The sequence below is a fragment of the Phasianus colchicus genome, chromosome 4 (assembly GCF_987193195.1).
Source record: "Phasianus colchicus chromosome 4, bPhaCol1.hap1.1, whole genome shotgun sequence".
Classification (NCBI taxonomy): Eukaryota; Metazoa; Chordata; class Aves; order Galliformes; family Phasianidae; genus Phasianus; species Phasianus colchicus.
The window spans coordinates 49,716,774-49,738,733 of NC_143439.1; the positions used below are offsets into that span (position 1 = coordinate 49,716,774).

A 21,960-nucleotide genomic window follows, 5' to 3' on the forward strand; every position below is an offset into this window, starting at 1 on the left:
AGCAAAAGCAGGGGAGAAGTGGGACAGGAGAAGGGAAATGTTAATGCAAAATATCAAATTGCCTCGCTGAAAAGAATGGGGAGAGCGAGCGGTTTGTTATCGTTTATTTTTCTCCAACGTATCACTCAGCTTCAGCTGTCTCCATCTCCCCAGATCTCCTCCATTTCTCAGAGACGTCTCTCGATGGCATCTCATTCTCAAGCTGTCTCTCAGCGGCATTTCATTATTTCCGAACTGCCCTGGAAGGCTCCGGGCGGGCAGAGGGACGGGCGCAGCTCGGTGCAGCACTTTGCACCGAACGGACGGGTTCGGGGGGCGGGGAGGGCACGCTGCAAATCATGCTAAACGCGATTAATCTCCCAGACTCACGGAAATCTGCCATGCATGAATTACAGCGGACCCGCTTTTTATTTCGCCACGAAGCGCTTTTTGCATAATGAGAAAGAAAATGTCCTCTGCTCCCTAATCAACTCTGACGGGTCCCGCACTCCCAACACTTTTATCCCCGCGCCGCCCCGCAGCGGGCAGGCGGGCACCCAGCCCGAGGGCTCCAAAGTTTGGCGGCGGCTCCGCGGCTCCGCGCCGTGCCGGGAAGGCGCTCCGCGCCGCCGCTCGGCTCCCGCGGCTCACCTGCCCCCGCCGGCGGCGAGCGGGGCGGCGGCGGCCCCGCCAGGGCCCGCCTCCCCGCCCCGTTGCCATTAGCAGAGATTACCCCAAACACTCGGCGGTCGCCGCCCGTCTCCCTCCAGGCATTGGCGCGGCCGCCTGTCAATCAGGCCGGCGCCCCGCCGCGCCGGGGCTCCGCCGTGCCACAGAGACGAGCCGCGGCGGCGGCGGCCACAGCCCCGGAGCGGGGCCGCGCCGGGCCGGGGGAGGAGGAAGCGGAGGATGGAGGAGGAGATGCAGCCGGCGGAGGAGGGGCCCAGCACCCCCAAAATCTACAAGCAGCGGGGTCCCTACAGCGTCCTCAAGACCTTCCCCGGCAAGCGGGCGGCGCTGGCCAAGCGCTACGAGAGAGCCGGCATGGTGGAGGTGCCCCGCGGGCGCGCGGCGGGGCAGCCCTTCCCGCCCGCCGCCGAGCCGCTGCCCTACGCGCACGGCCCCTTCCCCGCCCGCCCCGCCGCCGCCCAGGGCCACCCCCGCCCGCCGCCGCCGGCCCCCAGCTCCTCGGGCCGCTACGGCCCCTGCCCCGCGGGCGGCGGCGCGGAGCTGAGCGCAGGTACCGCAACTCCGCGCCTCCCCGCGCAACTTCGCGGGGCACTTCGCGGCGGGGCGGAGGCGCGGGGCCCCGCGGGGTGGGCCGCCCTCCGCGTCCCGGCGCTCCCGGGAAAGTTGCGGGCGGAGCGGGCCGGCGCCGCCGGGGGGTGGGGGCGGCCGCGGGGCGAGGGCTGCGGAGGGGGCGGCGCGGCTCGGCGCTTCCCGTCGGGGCTCTCCCGGAGCCGCTCCGGCTCGGCGGGCCGGCGCCCCCCCGGAGCCCCCGGCCGCAGCCCCGCAGTCCGCCGCTTCGGGCTGCCGGCTGGGAGCGGGGTGGGGGCGTACCGGGGGCGATAGATGGGCCGCTTCCCCGCGCCGCTTTCGCGGAGCGCCGTTTGGAACGGAGGTGAAAATATCTAATATTTTTTTCCTGCGAGGTGTAAGATAGCGAGATGCTGAACGCGTATCTTTCTTCTGGCGATGGCTCGGAGTTAAAAACCACGTAGATCTTGATATGCAACCTAAATTTGGCATCAGGAAATGGGAAATTGCATCTTTAAGCAGAGTACAATCAAAAATGAATTACAATAAATCCTATATAATTGCATAGGTCATTCTCTTTAATGAGATTTTATTAACCTGACTGTCAAGCTTTTGAGTCAGGCAGATATTTTATCTTCTTCAACTGATAAAAGTGTCAGCTATAAACCACCATATAAATATTCATAAATCTACACATCTGTGGCAGCCTATCAGCATCATTCTTTTGGACATTAAAAGCATTCTAATTACTTTCTGTCTAGCAGAGCTGAAATGCTGCCTGTTATAGTATGTGCTTGGCAGGCATGATTGCTTTTGTTTGCCATCACAAATAGCAGCATCCTATTTTATATACTGATGGTCCAGAATACATTCAGGGTTTGACTGAACAGGATGAATATTATGAAGCACCATCTGGTTTTGATAACATCGGGTATATTAACTCATCTGTTAATTTTTGACACATCATTGATTTATTTATTTAGAAAAATTGGATCCTGTTTTGCTATGTTGCTGTTTGCCTTTGTAACGAATGCGATGACATTTCTTTACCGAACAGGGAGATGTGCTGGTTAATAGAATATATGGCTGTGTTCTAAGGCCTGTGTTCGCTCCGAAGCTGCCACACGTGGGATGGATTTATCACCTCTTGTAACAAATAATTCACGTACTTTACCAAAAAAAGTTTAATAGATGAGTGTGAAATTTCTCTGCTTTGACGCATGGTCCTGTAATCCGTGGCAGAAGGTCACGTTGAATTTTTTTCTTGAAACTTCCTGTTATTTAGATGCCCAAATGCTGTTATTTCAGCATATTTGTGGCCCTCAATCAAAACACTGCTGATAAATGTGACACCTGCATTTCTTCACAGAAGCAGATCACGCCACGAAGACATTCGGCTGCCTGGTAGGTGACAGATGAGGCCATATTTGCAGCAGAGCACTCTGGGCTTTGGTGAGCAGAAGTTTGGACTTCCTCCTGCCTCCCTGGCTGGACGAACCAGGAGCCCGAGCGAGCTCCAGAGTTTGTCACTGAACTGGGTCTGTGCAAAAGAGGATGACCAAGGAGTGGCTGCTTGTGCTCTGAAGGTCTTTGCAGACCTCATCACCTGCACATCAGGCTCACTTTGGGTTCCCAATCAGATCCCAGCATACCTTTCTGACAGCTGAGGCTGAGCTACCAGGTAGAACAGACAAAATAGGAGAAAGCAAACCCCAAACTTGCCACTGTGCTGGAGGGGAGTTCGGTATGGGTTGTCACCACAGTCTGAGCTGTGTGCTGTTGTTCTGCAGAGGGCAGGCAGTCCTTACCCTGGCTTCCAAGGTTTTCCCCCTTAGCTTACCTTCAGTGTTTTGCAGGTGCTTACTGGAATGAACTGGGAGAGAGATGCAGTTCTACAGCAACACCTGTTTCAGGGGTTTCCCGCTTTCTGTTGGCATTTCACATGTGTAGGTAACAGAATGTAAACTGACTGGTAAAGTGCCATTCCTGGTATGTCTTGCTCTGATCTGGGAGCTTTAAACACTTGATACAGCTGGTTCTTAATCTTTAGGCACGATATTTCTGGCGCTTATAGATTCAGAGCACCAAGTCTCATTTTGAGAGTGGGCACCTATAACACAGCCAGAGGGGAAGAGTAAGGATGCTTCCATGTTTTCAAGCATATGCCAGTGTTCAGAGCTCCTGCCAGGACTAAGAAACTGCCCTGGCCTAGGTTCCAAAACAACAGCAGGGAGAGGGCTGTGGGAAGGATGAAGAGCAGAGCAGGGGTTCTCCACCCTGCCTCATCATAAGGGAAGGTCCAGCTTAGGACCCCACCTTTCAGGGAAGGCTTCAGCTTGAGAAATGTCATTTTACTGTGAGAAATGGGAAGCTGTGCTACAAACACAAGCCTCCCCTTTTCTCAGGTGAGCAGTGCTTGCTATGACTGCTGCAGTATAAGCCACATGAGTACATTCAAAATGTGGGCAGACACCTGTTTTCTCCTTTGGAGCATCAATTCTTTATTAGTTTAGTATTTGGAATATTATCCTGGTATGGAAATGGTGTGTATTTTTTATTTTTATTATCATTTGCATTAAACAGCATGATGGGCTCTGAAAGAAACTTCTTTTCCATAGGAAAGCATGATGTAGACCTTATAGTGTGCCTTGAAATTTAAGAAGGGTGTAAGTGGAAAGCAAGAAAGACAAGCAGAGCTGTCATAGAGGCAGTAGTTCAGTGCTAAAGACCTGACATGCAATTAAGCAATTTCTATCGTGTCCAGGCTATGTATTTATATATGTATATATTTGAATAGAGAAGGTGAAGAGCATCAATTTGGCCTTAATCAAGAAGTTGGAAGTATTTATGTGGAGTGGACAGATCAATTGTCCTGGAGTGTCTCAGTGATCTTCATGTAAAATGCCCACAAAACCTTAGTCAGGGTGTCACATGCTCCCAGTTTTGACTCAGGCGTTTGCAGTGATGTTCTTATCTAAACATGTAATGAAAAGATTTGTATACAAGGACAAAGCCATTTGGGGATACAGAGCTGCTACCCCAGGACCTTAAGTAATAGAATACAGTTATTCAACAGATCAAGAGATAAATATCTGAAACACTGCAAAGTGAAGAGTGAGACTATTGAAACTGAAACTTCAAATCTTATTGAAGATCAAAGATGAATGGGTACATTCCCCACGGGAGAGAGTGTCTGGCATTTGGACCCCCTCAGTAGCTCAGTAAAGACATCTTTTTATACCATCCACCCGAGGTCACAGAGGAAACCATGGAAAAGCCAACACTTAAATGCGGATCTGTTGAGACCCAGCATAGTGTCCTATTAATAAAGCTGTCTGGTCTAAGAATTGAAAAGATCCTCAGGTGTAGAAAAATCTGATGTAGTACCCACCAGCCTTTCCAGATAGCTTTTCTAATGCACTGCCATAGGCCATCAGGTTGAGTTGCATGTGATAGCTCTTACTAAACCCTTGTCTTCAGTCTGGCAGCTGCAGAGACAAAAAAAAAAAAAAAAAGAAAAAAAAAACACCACAACAAAAAAACCTAGATCAGTATCAATGAGAAAAAGAAGTGAAAATGAAGAACTGTATCAGGGAGTTGGTCCCTCATTTGCCACGTGGTATTGTTGTCAGCTGGTTGCTTGCATTCTCAGAGAAATAGTCCATTTAGAACTGCTTACACTTCTGGTGAGTTAATCATCTCCTGTTAGCACTTTATGGGCCTAATGTGGCAAGTCCACCTCCAGGCAGAAGTGGAGCTGAAGTCAATAGAAGTTCTGTAAGACTGAAGACTGCAGGGTCTGACACATTAGAATTACATGGTTGGTGAGCATCGTAATAAGGAAGAGGAGTGTCACAATACAGTTTCAGTAAGTAGTTTATTTCAGTCTGGTGCAGTTATTTCAGCAGAATCCTTCTTTCCTGGAAAATACATACATTACATTAAATCAATTAAGAATCATAGATCTGTGATTATTCGGTAGTATTCACATAAAAACAATTTTTTTGTCATTTATTACTGATTAGACATTGCACGCTGCTTGCATTTCTAATTACAGTCACCCTGCAAAAGCTGGAATACCAACCTCTATAATAAATGCTAAATAGGCAGCATTTGTTTTTATTTTTCTTTCCATCACAAGGAATAACTGTAGTTGCCATTCTCACTCAGGGTTGTTCAGACTGTGGGCACATTTAGTACTAGTGGTGTACTTTGCAGTGGTACACAGTTCAACATGGAGCCAGGGTTGTGTGCTGAGGGCATCTCTCACTGTCACTGCCCAGTGGCACTGGCAGAAAGCATTTGCAAATCCTTGTGCTCACGTTTTGTATTAGCCTCGCCATGTCACAGCTTTCATTTTTACATCCTTGGGTATGGGTTAAAGCTAAGAAAAAAGACGGTAATTGCTGTTATTGTGTCTTTGTAGTAGATCTGATACTGAACTGAAGATTAAATCAATGCTGTCATTTCTGTATAAAATTTCAGCTACGTTTTAAGCCATTATCACAGTGAACGCGTTAACGCATTCATTTTTTCAACAAAACTAATCACTAATTTTATCTTTACTGATGGCAGTATTTATTAAAGTGTTCTTCAGAACTGGAATTTGAAATGGCAGGTTACTCCTGGCCATGTTTTAGCAGAAGCCATAATACTAGAATAGCGTCTCCTATGCTAATCTAATCCCTTTTCAGTTGTTTCATTCATTTTTCGTCCCCTTGCAAGAAAGATATGCAAAAAAAAACGAGTAACTGTTTTGTCAACAGGGACCATAATGATTAAAATACAAACAGTAAATATGACTTCAGGTCTGGAATCGGATTATAGGATTAAAATGAATGAAAAACTGCTCTGTAGAAGGATTGCAAAGTTCCAATCAATATCCTTTCATATTTTTAAAGGGAAAATATGTGAAGTAAAGACATAAGGCAAAGAAAGCACAAGTTGAGAGTTAGTTATATTTTAGTTTCACAGTTTCCTTTCTTATCCATAGGTACCAGTTAGAAAGCTGCAATGTCACCAGGACTCCTTGCTTTTGGAAGTGACAGTGGGTATAGAGGCTACCAAGCACCCAAGCATTTTTGATGACAGAAAGATGTATTGGAGGGATCTGTCCTGCTTGGTCAGAACTCAAAGTGAGGGTGTGATGTGAGTTGCTGGCACAGACTGTGGGGCAGCTCAGAGCTGTCTCAGAGCCCCCTGTACTTCATGTGCTGATGTTCTCTTGTCTTGTTCCCAGCCATCTCAGAACACTGCACTGCATGGTCCCTTCTGTCTTCCTCATATCTCTCTTCTTACCTGTGAGTCCTCAGGAGATGACACCCTTGGGTTGTGTGTCAGCGAGGTCTACTCTGTCTGTACTTAAGACTCGTAGCATTTGTGTGCTGCCTTAGTTCTTTCTTCCTTATTGACAGCTGGAGGATGGTAAAAATCCAAATTAGTGTCATTTCAGATATTCTGCAGGACAGCTGTTCTAACCTCGGGATGATGTAATTTTCCACCAGAAAACAAAACTCCAGTGTCATGGAGAAGTACTGTGAAAAGTACCGTCTCTTAAAGAACTGAATTCCCAAAGTTTCTGGTCTTTACGTGTTATCAATGTGACTAAGCTGTGTTTTTCATCTCTAGTGACAAGGTTAAGTTAAGTGAAGGTTTGGGGTGCTTAGTTCCATACATCTGTAGCAGGTTGCCTTTTCAAAAGTGAATGCGTTTGTCACTTACTAAAAGTCAAGCCTGTCTGAGAAGAGCTCTCCAAATTTGGCAGCACTTAAATCTACCACTTTTTTTATTTCCTGCAAAATGCTAGTTACATCTTTCAGATGCCTAGAGGAACTCGGCTATAAGCTATAAATAATCTTCTTAAAGACATTGATATCAGGGAAAGTAGCAGGTCATACCATAAATCAGAGCCAAACACATTGGCCATTTGCATTTAGTGCTGGCAGTGTTATAGCAGCTTGACTCTGCACACATAGATCCTGCAGAAGTAAGCCATCCTGTGGTGGTGGTGTATTTTGCTCCTCCTATCACTAGAGGCAGGTCCAGGTGTTTGTGGTGTGGCATGCTTCCATGCTTCCAGAAACTGCTCAGCCCCTTTTATCTGCTGTGAGATAGCAGCATGGCCACAACTTTGTGGGCAGTCACAACAGAAAGCATTGCTCCCGAATCTTTTCTGGACCTCTTTGGAAACTAAAGCAAAAGGAGCCATTAAAGACCATGTAATTGGAGTGGGTCTCATCAAGTGGCCTATGCCCAGTGTCAGGTAAGTGCGGCAAAAGTGAAAGGGAGAAAAACTGAGGCTTGGAAGCCTTGCTGGAGAGGAGCGGGGCATAGGAGGAAAGTGTAGCACAAAGTCCTTTGGATAGGTATAGGCACTGCTCACCATGGCTTGAAATCTGCTTCAAAAGAAATACTCCTGTAAACTTCTATTGTGGCAGCTTGAATGAAATTTGTATTTTTTCCCCATTTCTCTGTCTTAATCTCTCTGAAAGAACATGGCACTAAGCACTGACTATCATCACAGTGCATTTCTGATTAACAGCAAGGGCATAAGGGCACTCTCAAAATAGAAGCAAAGTCAGGATTGTTTTAAATCGCAGTGTTGCAGAAGTATTAAAGCAGAGGCCATAATTTTAATATGTTCAGAAATAAAATGCCTGCTACTGTAAATGGTTGCATTCATTCATCTAGCTGCTGCTGCCTGGCATAACTTTTTGCATTAGGTTGCTGTGATTCATCTTTTTTTTTGTTTCAGAGAGTCGAATGATTCTGGATGCCTTTGCCCAACAGTGCAGCCGGGTTCTAAGTCTTTTAAATTGTGGTGGAAAACTACTGGACAACAATCACTCTCAGTCAATGATTTCTTGTATAAAGCAGGAAAACCCAAATTATAGTGAAAGACAAGAGCAATGTCAGCTTGGGAAAATGGTCCATAGTCAGACGTCAGACATTTTAGACATAGAGATGCAGTATATGCAAAAGAAACAACAAACCTCAGCCTTTCTGAGAGTTTTTACTGATTCCCTTCAGAACTATTTGCTTTCTGGGAGCTTCCCTTCTCAGAACACCTCGTCAGTAAATGATTTTAGCCATTTGGCAGATGTGGATCCACTTTCAACTTCTCCAGTACACACTTTAGGTGGATGGACATCTCCAGCAACTTCTGAATCTCATGGCCACCCATCATCTTCTACGCTTCCGGAGGAGGAAGAGGAGGAAGAAGAGGAAGGTTACTGCCCTCGGTGTCAAGAGCTTGAACAGGAGGTAATTTCATTGCAACAAGAAAATGAGGAGCTTCGCAGAAAACTGGAGAGCATTCCAGGTAAACAATCCCTTGCTATATAATATTTTCAGTCAGTGATAGAAGTAGTTGAGGTAATAAGCTATTTTACATTCTAGTTGTTTGTTTTTGTTTTTTTTTTTAAGTTTGCAGTCATAGTTATAAAACACTGGCATTTGTCTCTATCCTAAATTCTTATAGCTGTGCTCACTGAAAAAATATCTGCTGTTACTTATCCACGTGAACTGTGAATTCTAGACTGATGAGCAGTGTTCAGGATGGGGATATACTTGTAAATCCAAATTCCAAGCATCAGGTGGTTTATCATGGTAATTTCAAATATATGCTTTTATACCTAATTGCCTGTGTTGTTCGCTAGGTAATGTTGCAGCTTATGAATCTAATTCCCCTTGGGGGCTCCTGATTTGGTTACTTAATGAAGCTATTCAAAGTTTTATCCTTACCTTTAACAAAATTAGTTCAGCTTTTGTATTGAACAGTATCTCTTAAGCTGCTCTTAGTTCTGTGAGAGGTATAGGTATATCTCCCCCCATTCACCTTCCAATAAAACCCAGAGGACAAAAGACTTAGCAACTTCTCCATTGCAATGCTGGAGGAAAGAAAGCAGACAGAATAACCTTACCCAGTAGAAGACTTATCTGTGAAAACCTTTTCATATCTCTTTAAACTTCAGACTCTTTAGACTGCTCACTATTAAGATGCATTGAGATACTTGAAGAGTGGGATCAGATGAGAACAAAGTATCTTAAGCCCACATCCTCTAAACTTGAAGGACAAGCAAAAATGCACCTCAATAATACTTAAAGCAAATTATAAGTTATCAAAGAAAATATATGTACACCACGCTTCTTTTCCAGCACATCTCTGAATGCTAGGGAGGTACAGCTTTGCTTACTAAACTTTGCAGTGCTAGGATAGATACATGCAAGGTTTGTTAAACAAATCTCTGACTGGCAGAAAGGTACAAATAACTCAGCATGGACTGCAAGAGAGAAAATACTCCAAAGCTGCTAACTGTGCAGAAGGGACAAAGGCAGCATCCTGAATACTTAATATCAAAATCTGAGCAAAAAGCTATCAGGAAAAAAGCTTCCATTTTCATCATTACCATTAATTATTTGCACTGTGTTTTCCTTTGTGTGTTGGTCCCTTGGTGGTACCAGCAATCGCATAACCAACGTTGTTCAGAGCAGAGGAAACTCAGTATTTAGGATACGTCCCCATACTGCTCCCAAAATCTGGAGTCACTCATATGCTCTTGCTGGATTTAGTAGTGATTTGTACATCACATGGAAGCACTGTGTGATGGAGTTGCGTGAACTTTAGCTCCTGCTGAATTCTAGTTTTAGAAACATGAGATCAGAAATCAGATTCTAACAGAAATCCAACTATAATTTGACCTGCGACTTTCAGTCAGTGACTTGTATTGAACCCACTTTCTTTTTTACTTTGATTAAAGCATAACATTTTGTGGGAGTAACATCCCAGAAAGCCACCAGTGCTGACCTATAGACTGTACAGGTGGCTCTGCCTCTTTCCTCGATGACTGACTCCAGCAGTTATATGGATGAAAATGTGTGCCTCATTCCCTACCTAGCTATCTGAAATCAGCTTCCATCCAGACTTGTATGCTTTGTTCTGCTAAATCAAGTGCTGTGTACCACCAAGTACTTTTTCCAGATGAAGGTGCTTATTGAAAATTGAAAGCTGGCTTAATTTTCATCTTTAGATAAACTAAGCAGACAGAGCTATTTAAAGCTACTGGCATGTATTGGATCCTTCTTTGTAGCTCTTTTCTCCCCTCTGCTCATTTCTTTAAAGTTTGGGCACTGGAAATATGTACAATATGCTCATATCTGCCTGACTGAAGGAGGAATAGTCTCTTCGTTCCCCTGAAACAGCTCCCAGAAGGCAGCTTCTCCTTCTGACTGCATTTCTTCCTACACATATCCACTTTGTCTTTGGCTGTATGAATTTTCTACATGATCCAGGTTGCTTTGGATTCACTACTTTTCCCGCTGTTTGCTGGTTCACAATTTTTTGAATTATCCATAGTATTTTTGATTGTTTTCAAATTAACTTCCTGATCCTGGTTAGAACTGATGAATGTTCCTGAGACTGCTATCAGTCCCTGTAGAACCTTGCTAGAAACACATTTATTCAGGATAATTCCCCAACGACAAGCACTAGAGATGTTTCTTAATGAATATGTGTTGTAGTCTACTGATGCTGTATGTTGCTGTTTTTGCAATCCGATAACACATGGTAGTTTAAAGCCCTTCATGAGCCTCTGTATATTATATCTGTTCAACCAAACTTTTTCAATCAAACCTCAGGAAAGAACAGCAGTCAGGTTAGTCTGATGGGATCTGCATTCCGCATTTTGACTGGATTCATTTTATTCATACTCCTTGTCTCTTTGTCAATCAGATCACATTGTGTTTACCTGTTACGGGATTAATGCCAGCCTAAGCAAACAGTGCTCATGTGGGTCATCATGGTTACCCTTCATCTCACTTTAAAAGTGAGGAAAGTTATGGAGAGACAGCCTTTGTCACCCCCCAGCAATAGTGAAATGCCTCGTTAGTGGTTTGTCAGAGAAAGCAGAAAAAACTGAAATAAATGTGCAAGGATGAATGACTTCACCAGCCAACGTAATACAATCACAAGTCACCTGTTACTGTCTGGGTGACATTAAAATATAGGCTTGAAGTGTTGGAGGGAACATCAAGAACCACACAAAGTCCCATATGACTGCGTGCTAGGCCAAGATCTGGGCTCTCTGACAGTCCCACAGCTGCCACTAGATGACTTTAAGCAAAGATTGTGTCTGATTTAAGCAAGATTGTGTCTGAGTATTTTTGCCTCACATCCTGGTTCTGCTCTAGCCAGGTTCTGCTACCAGAGCTCCTGACAGAAATTGCCCCTTGAAATGCTCAGCTCTGCATGTAAGCAGGGACAGTGCCCAGAGCTGGCTCTTTTCTGAGGCACACAGGCTTTCCTGAAAGCGAAATGTCTCAATGGTGTTGGTTCCACCTGCTGCTTCAGAGCCATCTTGGAGTACAAGCCTCCTTCCCTGCTCCTTTGTGCATCTCACACTTGTGTCCAGCAGGCCGAGCAGGGCCATGAGTGCAGAGAAATTCCTTCATAAGGGCAACTGACGTAGCATTGAGGCAGCTGAGTTAGTATGGAAGCAACAGTACTGTGCCACCCAGCTGCTGAAGGATTGCTGTGCTGGCTTTGTGTTTGCCCTGTCAGGAGCTCCTGCTGTGCCTGGGGGGTAATGAGGGCTGCCAATGCCTGCAGCATGGGAGCTGAGGATCATGCTAGCAGCAGTATAAGCAAGATGAAAGCACCAGCCCGACCCTTCTGTTCTATAACTGTGAATGAATCACTTCATCCCTTTCCTGAAATACTTAGCTTTTCTTTTTTTGCATTCCGTATGCAAAGGGCCTTTCAAAATACCTGAGAGTTTGCGTGCTAATAATACCTGCCCTGCACATCTGACTGGAGATCTGCAGAGCACTATTTGCATTGCGTGCAGAAAGACAGCCAGGAAGAGTGTCTCTTCAGGAAATCTGAAGGCAACCACTTCTGTTTTTTAACAAATATTATAGAAAACAGTATCTTGGACACAGAAAATTAGATTTGTCTCTTTCCAGCACTCTTCCCTCTAGCCCTTTTGCTATAGCTGCCCTCCGGTACTCTCTTACCCATAGCCTAACATCATCCATTTGGATGATCACCACTGGGGAAAAATGATTACATGGATGAAATATTGCTTACGTTTTATTTGTGTTTGTTTTTTTTTCAAAAAATACCCATTTGACTGAAACAATACCTAAATTTGTATGAAATCGTAATTTTTTCAGTTATGTGAATATATGAAGAAAAACTTGTATTTCAGTGCTTTTGTTGAGGAGCAGTGTGATGTTTTGCAGTTTGTGCAGTTTTCTCTGGGTTGTTTTGTTTGTTTGTTTTGTAAGACAGAAGCTCTAAGTGTTGTAAGTGTTCGATTCAAGAAGAGGTTTTTGTTCAGTGTGTTTTCTCATTTTGGAGAACAATTTTAGAAGGATTAGGTAATTCCTGGAGGAAGTTTGGCAAACTTGCCATTAGCTCTTTAAGGTTCTAAGACCGTAAAAAGCAGAGCAAATCCATCTGTGTGAGGGAGAAAATGTGGCCTAATCTCCTTCTTCTGTATTAAAATTACCAGGGCTGCAATCCATTCCCAAAAGTAAAATTAAAGATTTATTTGTGAAACTGCAGGTAAGACCTGGATCTAGCTCATGTAATAGATAAGATTATTATGCAGTTCTCTTTCACTGTTGTCAGCAGGGTTTTCTCATGGCTTTCTGCCTAGAAGGGAGGAGATAGATACTTCTGTGTGTCTGAAGCAAAGGTGTGGGGTCATGCGTGAGGGTTTGCCTCCTGATGCTCTTGCTTTGCTGTATGATTTCAGGCAAACCAGCCAGAAAGGCACAAGGAAGTAAGACAAAGTGATCTGTGATGACTGCAGTACTTACTCTTACCTCACTGGCCCAGCAGCAGGAGGAGGAAGAACAGGGGTGAACAAAACCCTCAAATGTAGAGGTGATAATATAAGAAAGTGCTGGTGCTAGCTGAAAGTAGCCCAAGTAAAGCAGGGTTTGCAGATAAAGTTAACATCAGGGTAATGAAAAAGTCAGATAAGTTTTCCTGAATGTTTTGTGTGCCCAGGGCTTGACTCTTTTTCCCTAAGTTGAATGATCTAAAAAAAGACACTACGTTCCTCTAGAAATCCTGTCTCTTTTATACTTTCAGAGCATCACATTTCCAAAGAGCCTACTACAGCAGCAGCAGAGATAAAGCAGCCATCAAGGGTTATGATGAACAGTTTTTCATGTCTCTTTTTGTTGTTCTTTTTTCTTGATGTTCGTGCTTAACCAGTTCCATGGTTTCCCTTGAAGCTTGGGATGTTTTGGTCTGATCTCTGGCCTGTTCAGCTTCAAAGCGTGAGGTTCCCTTACCCTACAAGCTTCAACTGCGGCTGCCACCAGCTTTAGCGGGACTCTTCTGCAAGAGGGCCTACTTGAATCCGCCTGTAGCATGGCTCTGCTTTCAGCTTCAGTGTGCAGCTAACTCACCCAACCAGCCTGAGCTTAATAACACCTAAGTGTGGCACGCTAGGGCTTTATTATAGCTTTTTGTCCCATTCATTGTTAGGTTTGCCCTTGTGAAAACCCATGGCAATTTGTGCAGGCAGGCTTTCTTGCAGATTTGCGGAGAAATGTGGTTGACTTATCAGAATCCTTATAGTTGGAAGGAACCATTAATGGTCATCTAGTCCTGCAGTGAACAGGACCATCCACAGCTCTATCAGTTTGCTCAGAGCCCCATCCAGCCTGGCCTTGAAAGTCTTCAGTGACGGGGCTTCCACCACTTCTCTGGGCAACCTGTTCTGGTGCTTCACCACAATCAGCCTTCTCTTCTCCAAGCTGAACAGCCCCTGCTCTCTCAGCCTGTCCTCAGAGAGGATGTGTTCCATCCCTTGAATCATTTCTGTTCTCCTCTGGATGTGCTCCAGCAGGTCCATGTCTCTCCTGTACTGAGGACTCCACATGTGGACGCAGTACTCCAGGTGAGGCCTCAGTAGAGGCAGGGTAAAGGTGCAGGATCACCTCCCTCACTCTGCTGGTGGCACTTCTTTTGATGCAGCCCAGGATATGGTTGGCTTTCTGGGCTGTGAGGGCTCGCTACTGGCTCATGTCCAGCTTGCCATTCACCGGTACCCCATGTCCTTCATTGCAGGGCTGTGCTCAATCCTTTCATCCCCCAGCTTGTCTGGCTTGTCCAGATGTCTGGAGTTGGGTTTGTGTTTTTATTAAGGTCAGGCATTAGTATTTGTGTGACACACTCTGTGGTTCCTACTTCCTGGAAGTTCTTGGTTTCACTGTTACTTGTTAGCAGTGTAAGTGCATATGGTGTTTGATAGGAGAGGTCCCTGTCCTGCAGACTTTGCAGCTGTGGCTGAGACTTGAAGGAGAATAGGCAACTTCTGTTAAGTCAGTGGAGAGGGAGGGAGCAGAGTCAGAAATTAAAAGCTATGGGAAGTTGGGAAGCAGCACATTCTTCTTTCTGAAAGAAATGTTTGTGCAAAAGAAAATTAAGAGAAATAAAATGCCTCTTCAGATTCAGATTTACAGAAGTACAATGGTTTTTCACTCCATTTGGAAAGCACAAGCGAGAAAGATTTTAGAAGTAAGAGGATATTTGCTGTCTTTTTTGCTTCCTTCCCTGCTTTTAGCAGTGGTGATGGACCACTTCAGCCAATCTTTAATGCCCTTGTGCATGTAATGTTGATTCCTCAGCTCTCAGTTTTATGCTGTCTGCTCTCACTAAAAAAGAGAGCTGCTTTTATTTTGCCACCCAATTAAAAAATCCAAATTTGCCAGGACTTGAGCACTGAGATTTGGAACTCATTACTAACTCCCATCTCTCGTTGTGCTTCAGTCTTTTTCAAATTCAACACACCCCAACTTCTCTTTGTAGGTTATCTACACAGCTTTCAGCTCACTATTGGAATAAGTGTGTGTATAGGGTGAAATGAGACAAGTTATGTTATGCTTCACACTTGTCCAAATCTCAAGCAGGGAAGGGTCTCAATTAATGTTATAAGAAATTCACCTTTTCAGGAGGTCCCATATCATATGTCACATCTTTTTGACAGTCAGACATCACTTTAGAAATGCCCTGAAATGAACTTCAAGTGAAGAATAGCTCAAGGTCAAGCAAAGGAGGACACATTGCAGTGACAAACAAGTCTTAATGAACAGCTGTCAGTCTGAATGGGACGGATGTGCATGTGCACACTTCCAATTTTGTGGTGCTGAAATCCACGCTCAGCTCTGTGAGGCACAGGGAGAGATGCTAGCTAGTATCAGCTTCAGACCACCACATCTCATTAAGGAACAGAATAACCAGATTTTTTGCCACCTGCTTACTTGAGAGGTCAGAGTCCCACCTGCATTGTGTTGCAATGGAGGCCGTGTTTTGACAGGTCAGAGCACAAGTGATGATGAGTCAATGTTTATAATGAGAAGAATGAGTGCAGACCAAACCAATGCTACAAATATGCTTGGCATTTTATGAAAATCTGGCTTCACAAAACCAAAGAATATTGTTGGAGCTGAGAGTAAAAAAGAAAGGGTGGGTGATATGGGAAATATTAAAAGCATTTTATTGAAGTTCCCCAAAGACTATATAGGAGGTGGAGATTCCTGCTGGTTACAGAAATGATAACATTAGTGGGACAGCAAAGGGACAATTAGAAACGTAATAAATGGAGTAAAGGAGAAGTTGGTAGTAGTGAGTAAAAGCCAGGGATGAGAAACAGTAGAAAATGAATAATTAAAAAAAACATCTGGAGCATTCTGTGAAGGAGTTGCTTCCCTGGCAAATTAGGAAGGTTAGTGTTTGGCTTAGCAAAGAGAAAATTGAGAAACAGTCTGGCCACTGACTGTAAGTGCATAACAGGGAACAAGCACTTGTCCTCCAGAAGTCTGAGGAAGCACAACAGAAGAAAAAGAAAATTGCAGAGCTACAATAAGGTGTGCATTTTTAATGGAGAATTAGTAGATACCAAAAAATAACCAGCCAAGAGTAGATCCTGCACGGCTAGGATGCCTTGAATGTTTCTGCTTTTTACCAGCTCACACCATCTGCAAGGTGGGTGAGGCTTGGGAAACTTTTTGTAGCCAGTATAGTTGGTAGCTGATACAGCCAACTTTTATTAGAAAATAGGCTATTCCACAGAGAAAGCTGTGACAAGCCATGCCAAAGGAACACTTGTTACAGCATTCGGAAACAGTTTACTGTGTGGAATAACAATGAGGTCTGTAACTTTGATCAATTAACAATGAAGCTCTGCCACCTCTGAGCATGTTCTGCTTGGTCTCTACTCTGCATCTCAGCATGGCCAGCCTTTCCAACATACTAAATTCTCCGAGCACCTCCTCGCCATCGTGCTTGCTCAGAGATCTCACTCCTTTGTCACTCCGCTGTCTTTCCTGAGTCACACAGAAGGTAAGGGCCATGGGAACTTCTTCCTAATGGGCAGGAAAATTACTGCCTCCCCTCAGGCTTTCTACTAAATCAGATCAAGCATTATTTCTACATTAGTGTCTTTCACTTTGGTTACAGTAAGCACAGATCCCTGTTAGTAATGCCACTGATGTTACCTGATACATGCAGAAGCATGCAGAAAATTGGCTGTCCAGGTTATGATCCTGTTAACTCTCTAGAGACCAAAGCAAAGCAAAATAAACACAAAATGAATAAGTGAGCAGGTTTACATCTTTATTCATACTACAGGCTCTTCTAAAGTTACATTTACTATAGAGTTCAGAGGAAACACATCCTCTTATCTCTCAGTGAAGGGAGCATATGTAAAGCTCAGTGAAGGGCATGGAACCAAACCTGAACCTTTGTCTCTGGGTCCTTGCGCTGCCCTCTTTGGGGCTTCATTTTTGGGTTTAGTGAAATGGCAACCCGAGAAGCCTGGATCACAAGCAGCAAGTGATGTTTGAAAGGCAGGGCTTACTTGTGCCAACAGCAAGCTGTGTGATGCATGAGGATTTTATGGGTCAAAAGTGCTCAGAGTCCTTCAGTTACCAGAACAATACAAAAACCATACAGTTTTGTGCTTGAAACTTTATTGCTTTTGTGAACTGCACATTCAGAGCAGTGACTTACAAAGTCAGGAGCAGGATTCTTCTCACATTCTTCACGTTTCCCAGCTATTCCTCAGCTATCCTCCAGGTCCGAGCATCTTTTCTTTCCAGCAGTGGTGAGATCACCCATCATACCCCTTTGCACTCTTCCTGTAACCTGCCAGAAGATCCCAGGTATCTGAGTAGGAGGTTTTGGTGACCCTATCACACAGGTTCTGAAGTTTCCCAGAACGAGTCTTTATGATCCTTGTGTTCCCTGGACATCTATTTAAACGTGGAGTAATCTGTGCATGGGCATCCCCACTTCAGACTTAATTTTGGACACATCAGACAGCAAACACAGGCAAAAGCGATGTGTTTTGAGTAGGGCACACTTTCAATTTGTCTACTAGAGCACCTCCAACCTCATGCTAATCAGTCAAATAGTTAAAAGGAGCTTTCTCCTCTTCACCAGGCTATGATGTCCTCAGTCAGCATTTAATTTTCTGCAGGGACTTGGACAGCACTGTTCTGTTGAGCTCTTCAGGCAAGCAGCAGTCACCTAGCACAGACCACAGGGACTTGGTTGTGCTGAACAAACTGTAAGGAAATGATCTTCAAATACTGTCTCATCCTTTAGCTCATCCACAGGGACAAAAAGATTTATATATCTTCTTTCTCCGTAACCTTTCCTGTATATAAAAATGGGGCAGAAAAGCCAAATCTTTTCTTTCTATGCCCTCTGAAGAATATCCAATGTACCACTTGTGGTTAGCACGTTTTTCTCCTTTATTCCACCTAAGAACTTATTGCACTGTTTATTTTTGATTGCTGCTATAGGCTGCAGCACAGCTGTCATTATAAGGTTACAGAGCAGGTTGGTGAGACTATTAAGCTTGACTGCCATTCTGACTTCTTCAAAATCAAAACATTTTCCAAAGCCATCTGATGACTTACTTTAAAAGGCTCTTTTTTTTTTCCTACAAAAAAGCACACATGCTCTCTTCCTCATACACTTCAGCAGTGTCACTGCATAGCACCTACATTACTGGTCTAGTAATAAGCAGCGAGATCACCAGAGGTATTAAACAGTCCAGGTCACTGGAAGTGCTAACTTTTGTCCAACTCATAAGCTCACAACTTCATGGCAAAGTACTTACGTGTTATATCAAATTATATAGGAGTCTTTACAGATATGTCAGCCTGAGGTGAAATGATCTGGTAGGAATTTGTTACCCATGCCAGGGACTCTGCACGGCTTTGTGTGCAGATCACTGGGTATGGCATTGCTTTGCACAGGAATAAGCAGAGAGCACTGCTTAGGCAGGGGCTTGTTATTACCCACTGGGAGTGCCCAGGAAAGAGTGCAGAACACTGGAGGAAGGCTACTGTAAATCCTGCCTTCATACAATGTTGGTGATTTGAGTGCTTGCTTTCTGATTGCCAGCTTGAGACAAAGCCCCAGATGCCAGCTGTAAAGGCTGGAAATTAAGAAATAAATAAGGAGAAACACTGAGATTTCTTTTTCTGGAGTTTTAGCTGAAGCTAAGAACATCTCTGAATACTTTACTGAAACAAGCCACACAAAATGGGAGACTGATACCTTTAAAATGATGCTTATTTAGTCTTGGAGGAGCCAGTTTTAATGTTGGATTAATACCTGTTTAAGTCTCCTACTGTGTTTCAGGCTCAGGAGGAAAGCACTGTATCTCAAAAATACTCCAGAGTTAATCAGGGATGTGGCAGCATCTGCTTAAGAGAGACCTGTAATTGAATCATCCCTAATTAACCTATCACCTCAGCAGAAGGGAATAGGATGTTGGTACAACTTACTGAAATGGATGAGAGCAATGGGGATGAGAAGGGGGAAGAATGAGGGAAAGACAAATAAAGCAATTTGCCTAACACATAGTTTTATTTTTTTAAAAATTGGAAAAAGGAAGGGAAAAGACATTAAAGTATATAAATCATTAAATCTGTATGGTACACTTAATCATGCTATGGTTTCAGAAACATTAGAGCATGTTTATGTGTTAATCATTGCATGATTTAGGTCCTTGAATATTTTCTTGTTTGTATGGTTTGGGCAGTTCACCGTATTTACAGATATTTTTCCTATGATTACTGCTGACCTAATTTGCATTTGTAATAATTGTCATTTCAAACTAGAGAAAGCCTAGTTTACAAACTAGCGGGCAGAAAATAAAATGAATGTCAGAGAACTCCACACAGGAAATAATAATACAGCGTCAGCTGTGTATTTATTGAATGAAATGACAGCACAAATCAAAATGAGGAATATTTCCTATTTGAAATAAATCTCACAGAGGTACACAAATCCTGAAGAACACTGCTTGATTTAATATTGTTTTCCTATTTTGTACTAGCTGGCTAATATACAGTAATTGCCATTTGTTTCATGCAGTGCCCTGCCAGACTGTTTTAGATTACTTGAAGACTGTACTTCAGCATCACAACCAACTTATGGTACCACAGCCAACAGACCATCCAACTGAGGTAGTATACAGTGAAGACAAGCTACTTATTTTTGTGTTTGAAAATTCATTGAAAACAAGTAGGAAATTAGAAGTTGCTGGAAGAATACATGTAATAGTAAAATATGTAAAATCTTTTATTAAACTGTCATTCTTGGTACAGTAGTCCCCAGAATGTAAGAGCGTCATCACTAGTGCATCTGCATCCATCCCACTTGGGTAATTTTCTCTCCCCTTCCCTTGGGAACGTCATTGATGAGTCACAGGTGGACTTCAGGCTGGGGCTGGTCTGGTGAATGCTGTAGCTGGAAGCAGGGAGCCTGGTGAAGCCCTCCCTTCTTCTCCCAGCCAAGTGGATGCTACTGGTTGGCCAAACACAGAGGGCTAAGGCACTGTCAGCTCAGAGAGAGAGATGGAGGAAGTGGAGAGCTTGTGGCCAACAAATCCTTTGTAAAGAAAAAAAGTGGGGCTGCCTCCAGCTTCCCACAAAGCCTCCTGTTGTCTAATGTAGCCCTGAGCTGGTTAAGCTGAACTACAAATTACTTCCTTCGTTTAGCCACCAGAGCCACTGTATGACTTCAGAAGGTCTTCGGAGCACCCTTTCTTTTCAGAAGGGATCCCAAACAAAATGTTACACATATTGGCTATTTTGTTCTTATGCAGAGTTTGGGGATTTTTGTAATTATATTCCTTTTAAAAGCTTTTCATTGAAAAAGCAGGGAATTGATGTCTTCTCTTTCTCTAGAAAGTAAACCTATAGACATGGGTATCAACTCTAGTGTTTTTAATTTTGTTCCAGTGTGTTTCTTTTCAGACATGTAAAAAGTGTCTGTATTTTGGGATCGTTCTATGCATGCTTACATATATATAGTCCATACATGTCACTACACGTCAGTCACGCAAGCAAAATCACAGGAGGGAAGACGTAGGTCTAGTTTGACCTCCTACTGCTCCTCATATAAATTATATGTCGTGCAAGTCTCACAGAGTCCAGTTGAGCACAGTTTTGCTGAAGATGCTTTGCAGCAGTTCAGATTTTGCAGCAGATTGCTTCTCTCTTCAGGTTTATTCTGTGCAAATTGTGATATGTATATATTTATATTTATATATCATTGGATGTTATCACTCCAATATATTCCAGTGTTTCATTTTCCTTTTTTAATGCTCTTCTGTTTAACTACATTTTTCCAGCACTGTAAAAATGGGGCCATTCTGTAATGCCCACGTGGAATCACTTGTCATGATGTGACAGAATTTTTTATTCAATTAAACACTTAGATGCTAATCTTTTATTCATAAGTTTAATCATGTACAAATACAAGCATGAACACATTTGTACGTTAGTTCATCCTTCAGGATCTGCTTATTTCATTTCTGGAAGGTTTTCTGTTTGTTTTAGTTTAATGACTGCTGGACGCATCAAACTGCATCATATACTTACTACGAATATTTTGCCCAGAAGTGCCTTACTGTGGCAGCAAGTAATGAAAGTGTATGTGTAGCAGGAACACAGTAATTGTTCAACAGAATATCATAACACTGTATCATGCCTTTGGTGAAGAACAAGGAAAAATATCCTGAATTTCAGTGGGAATAAGAGAGAAGTATAATAAAATTTGGGCTGAGGAAATTACGCAAAATTTATTACCTTCTCCACAGTTAATAGTAAGGGGAGCTCTCATGAAATTTAGATGTAAGGCCTTCCTGCACTAGATTTAAAAACCCACATTTCCATTAGAGCAATACATTTAAACAGAAAGGTGGCTTTTAGGATAACTTGCTGCTTAACAAAGCCACCCATGAGCATCCATCCCTAATACATGTATGTGAGTGAGCCTGGAGCATAAGGCTGTGCAAGGACTGGCATTGCACTGCTCCTGCTTGGCTTCCCTAAAAGCAAGGCAGTACCCAGAGTCAGCTGCACAAGTATCAGTAAGAAAGGTTCTTGCTTCGTTGTGTTTTATCTTAATAGGAAAAAAAAAGAGGTTTCAGGGATCTATGGAATATATAAAAGGGATGTGAAGCAAGCTGCTGGAAAAAAAAAAGTGCCAACATTAGGGTTAGATGTGCCTTACATCTGAGAGAACAATCCGAGGAAATATTACTGTTGTCTCCAACTGCATTGGGATATTTGGCCATCAGAGCAACAAGGCCCATCTTCTCCTTTATGTTTTGGCTTCCATTGCTGAGTTTTGGATTTGCCAAGGGCTGTCTTTGCAGTGGTTTGCACAAAGCCAATTAG

General features: G+C 43.5%; 1 protein-coding gene across 2 annotated transcripts in view; it reads left to right on the forward strand.

Moving 5' to 3' along the window:
• Positions 1-762: 762 nt before the first annotated feature.
• Positions 763-21,960, forward strand: part of BEND4 (BEN domain containing 4) — a 29,581-nt gene continuing 8,383 nt past the window's right edge. For both annotated transcript variants that reach the window (XM_031588525.2, XM_090139501.1), the window contains exons 1-3: positions 763-1,219; positions 7,991-8,557; positions 19,649-19,740. In XM_031588525.2, the coding sequence (XP_031444385.1) occupies positions 889-1,219; positions 7,991-8,557; positions 19,649-19,740 (990 nt within the window). In that variant the 5' untranslated portion in view covers positions 763-888. The remainder of the gene's footprint in view (positions 1,220-7,990; positions 8,558-19,648; positions 19,741-21,960) is intronic.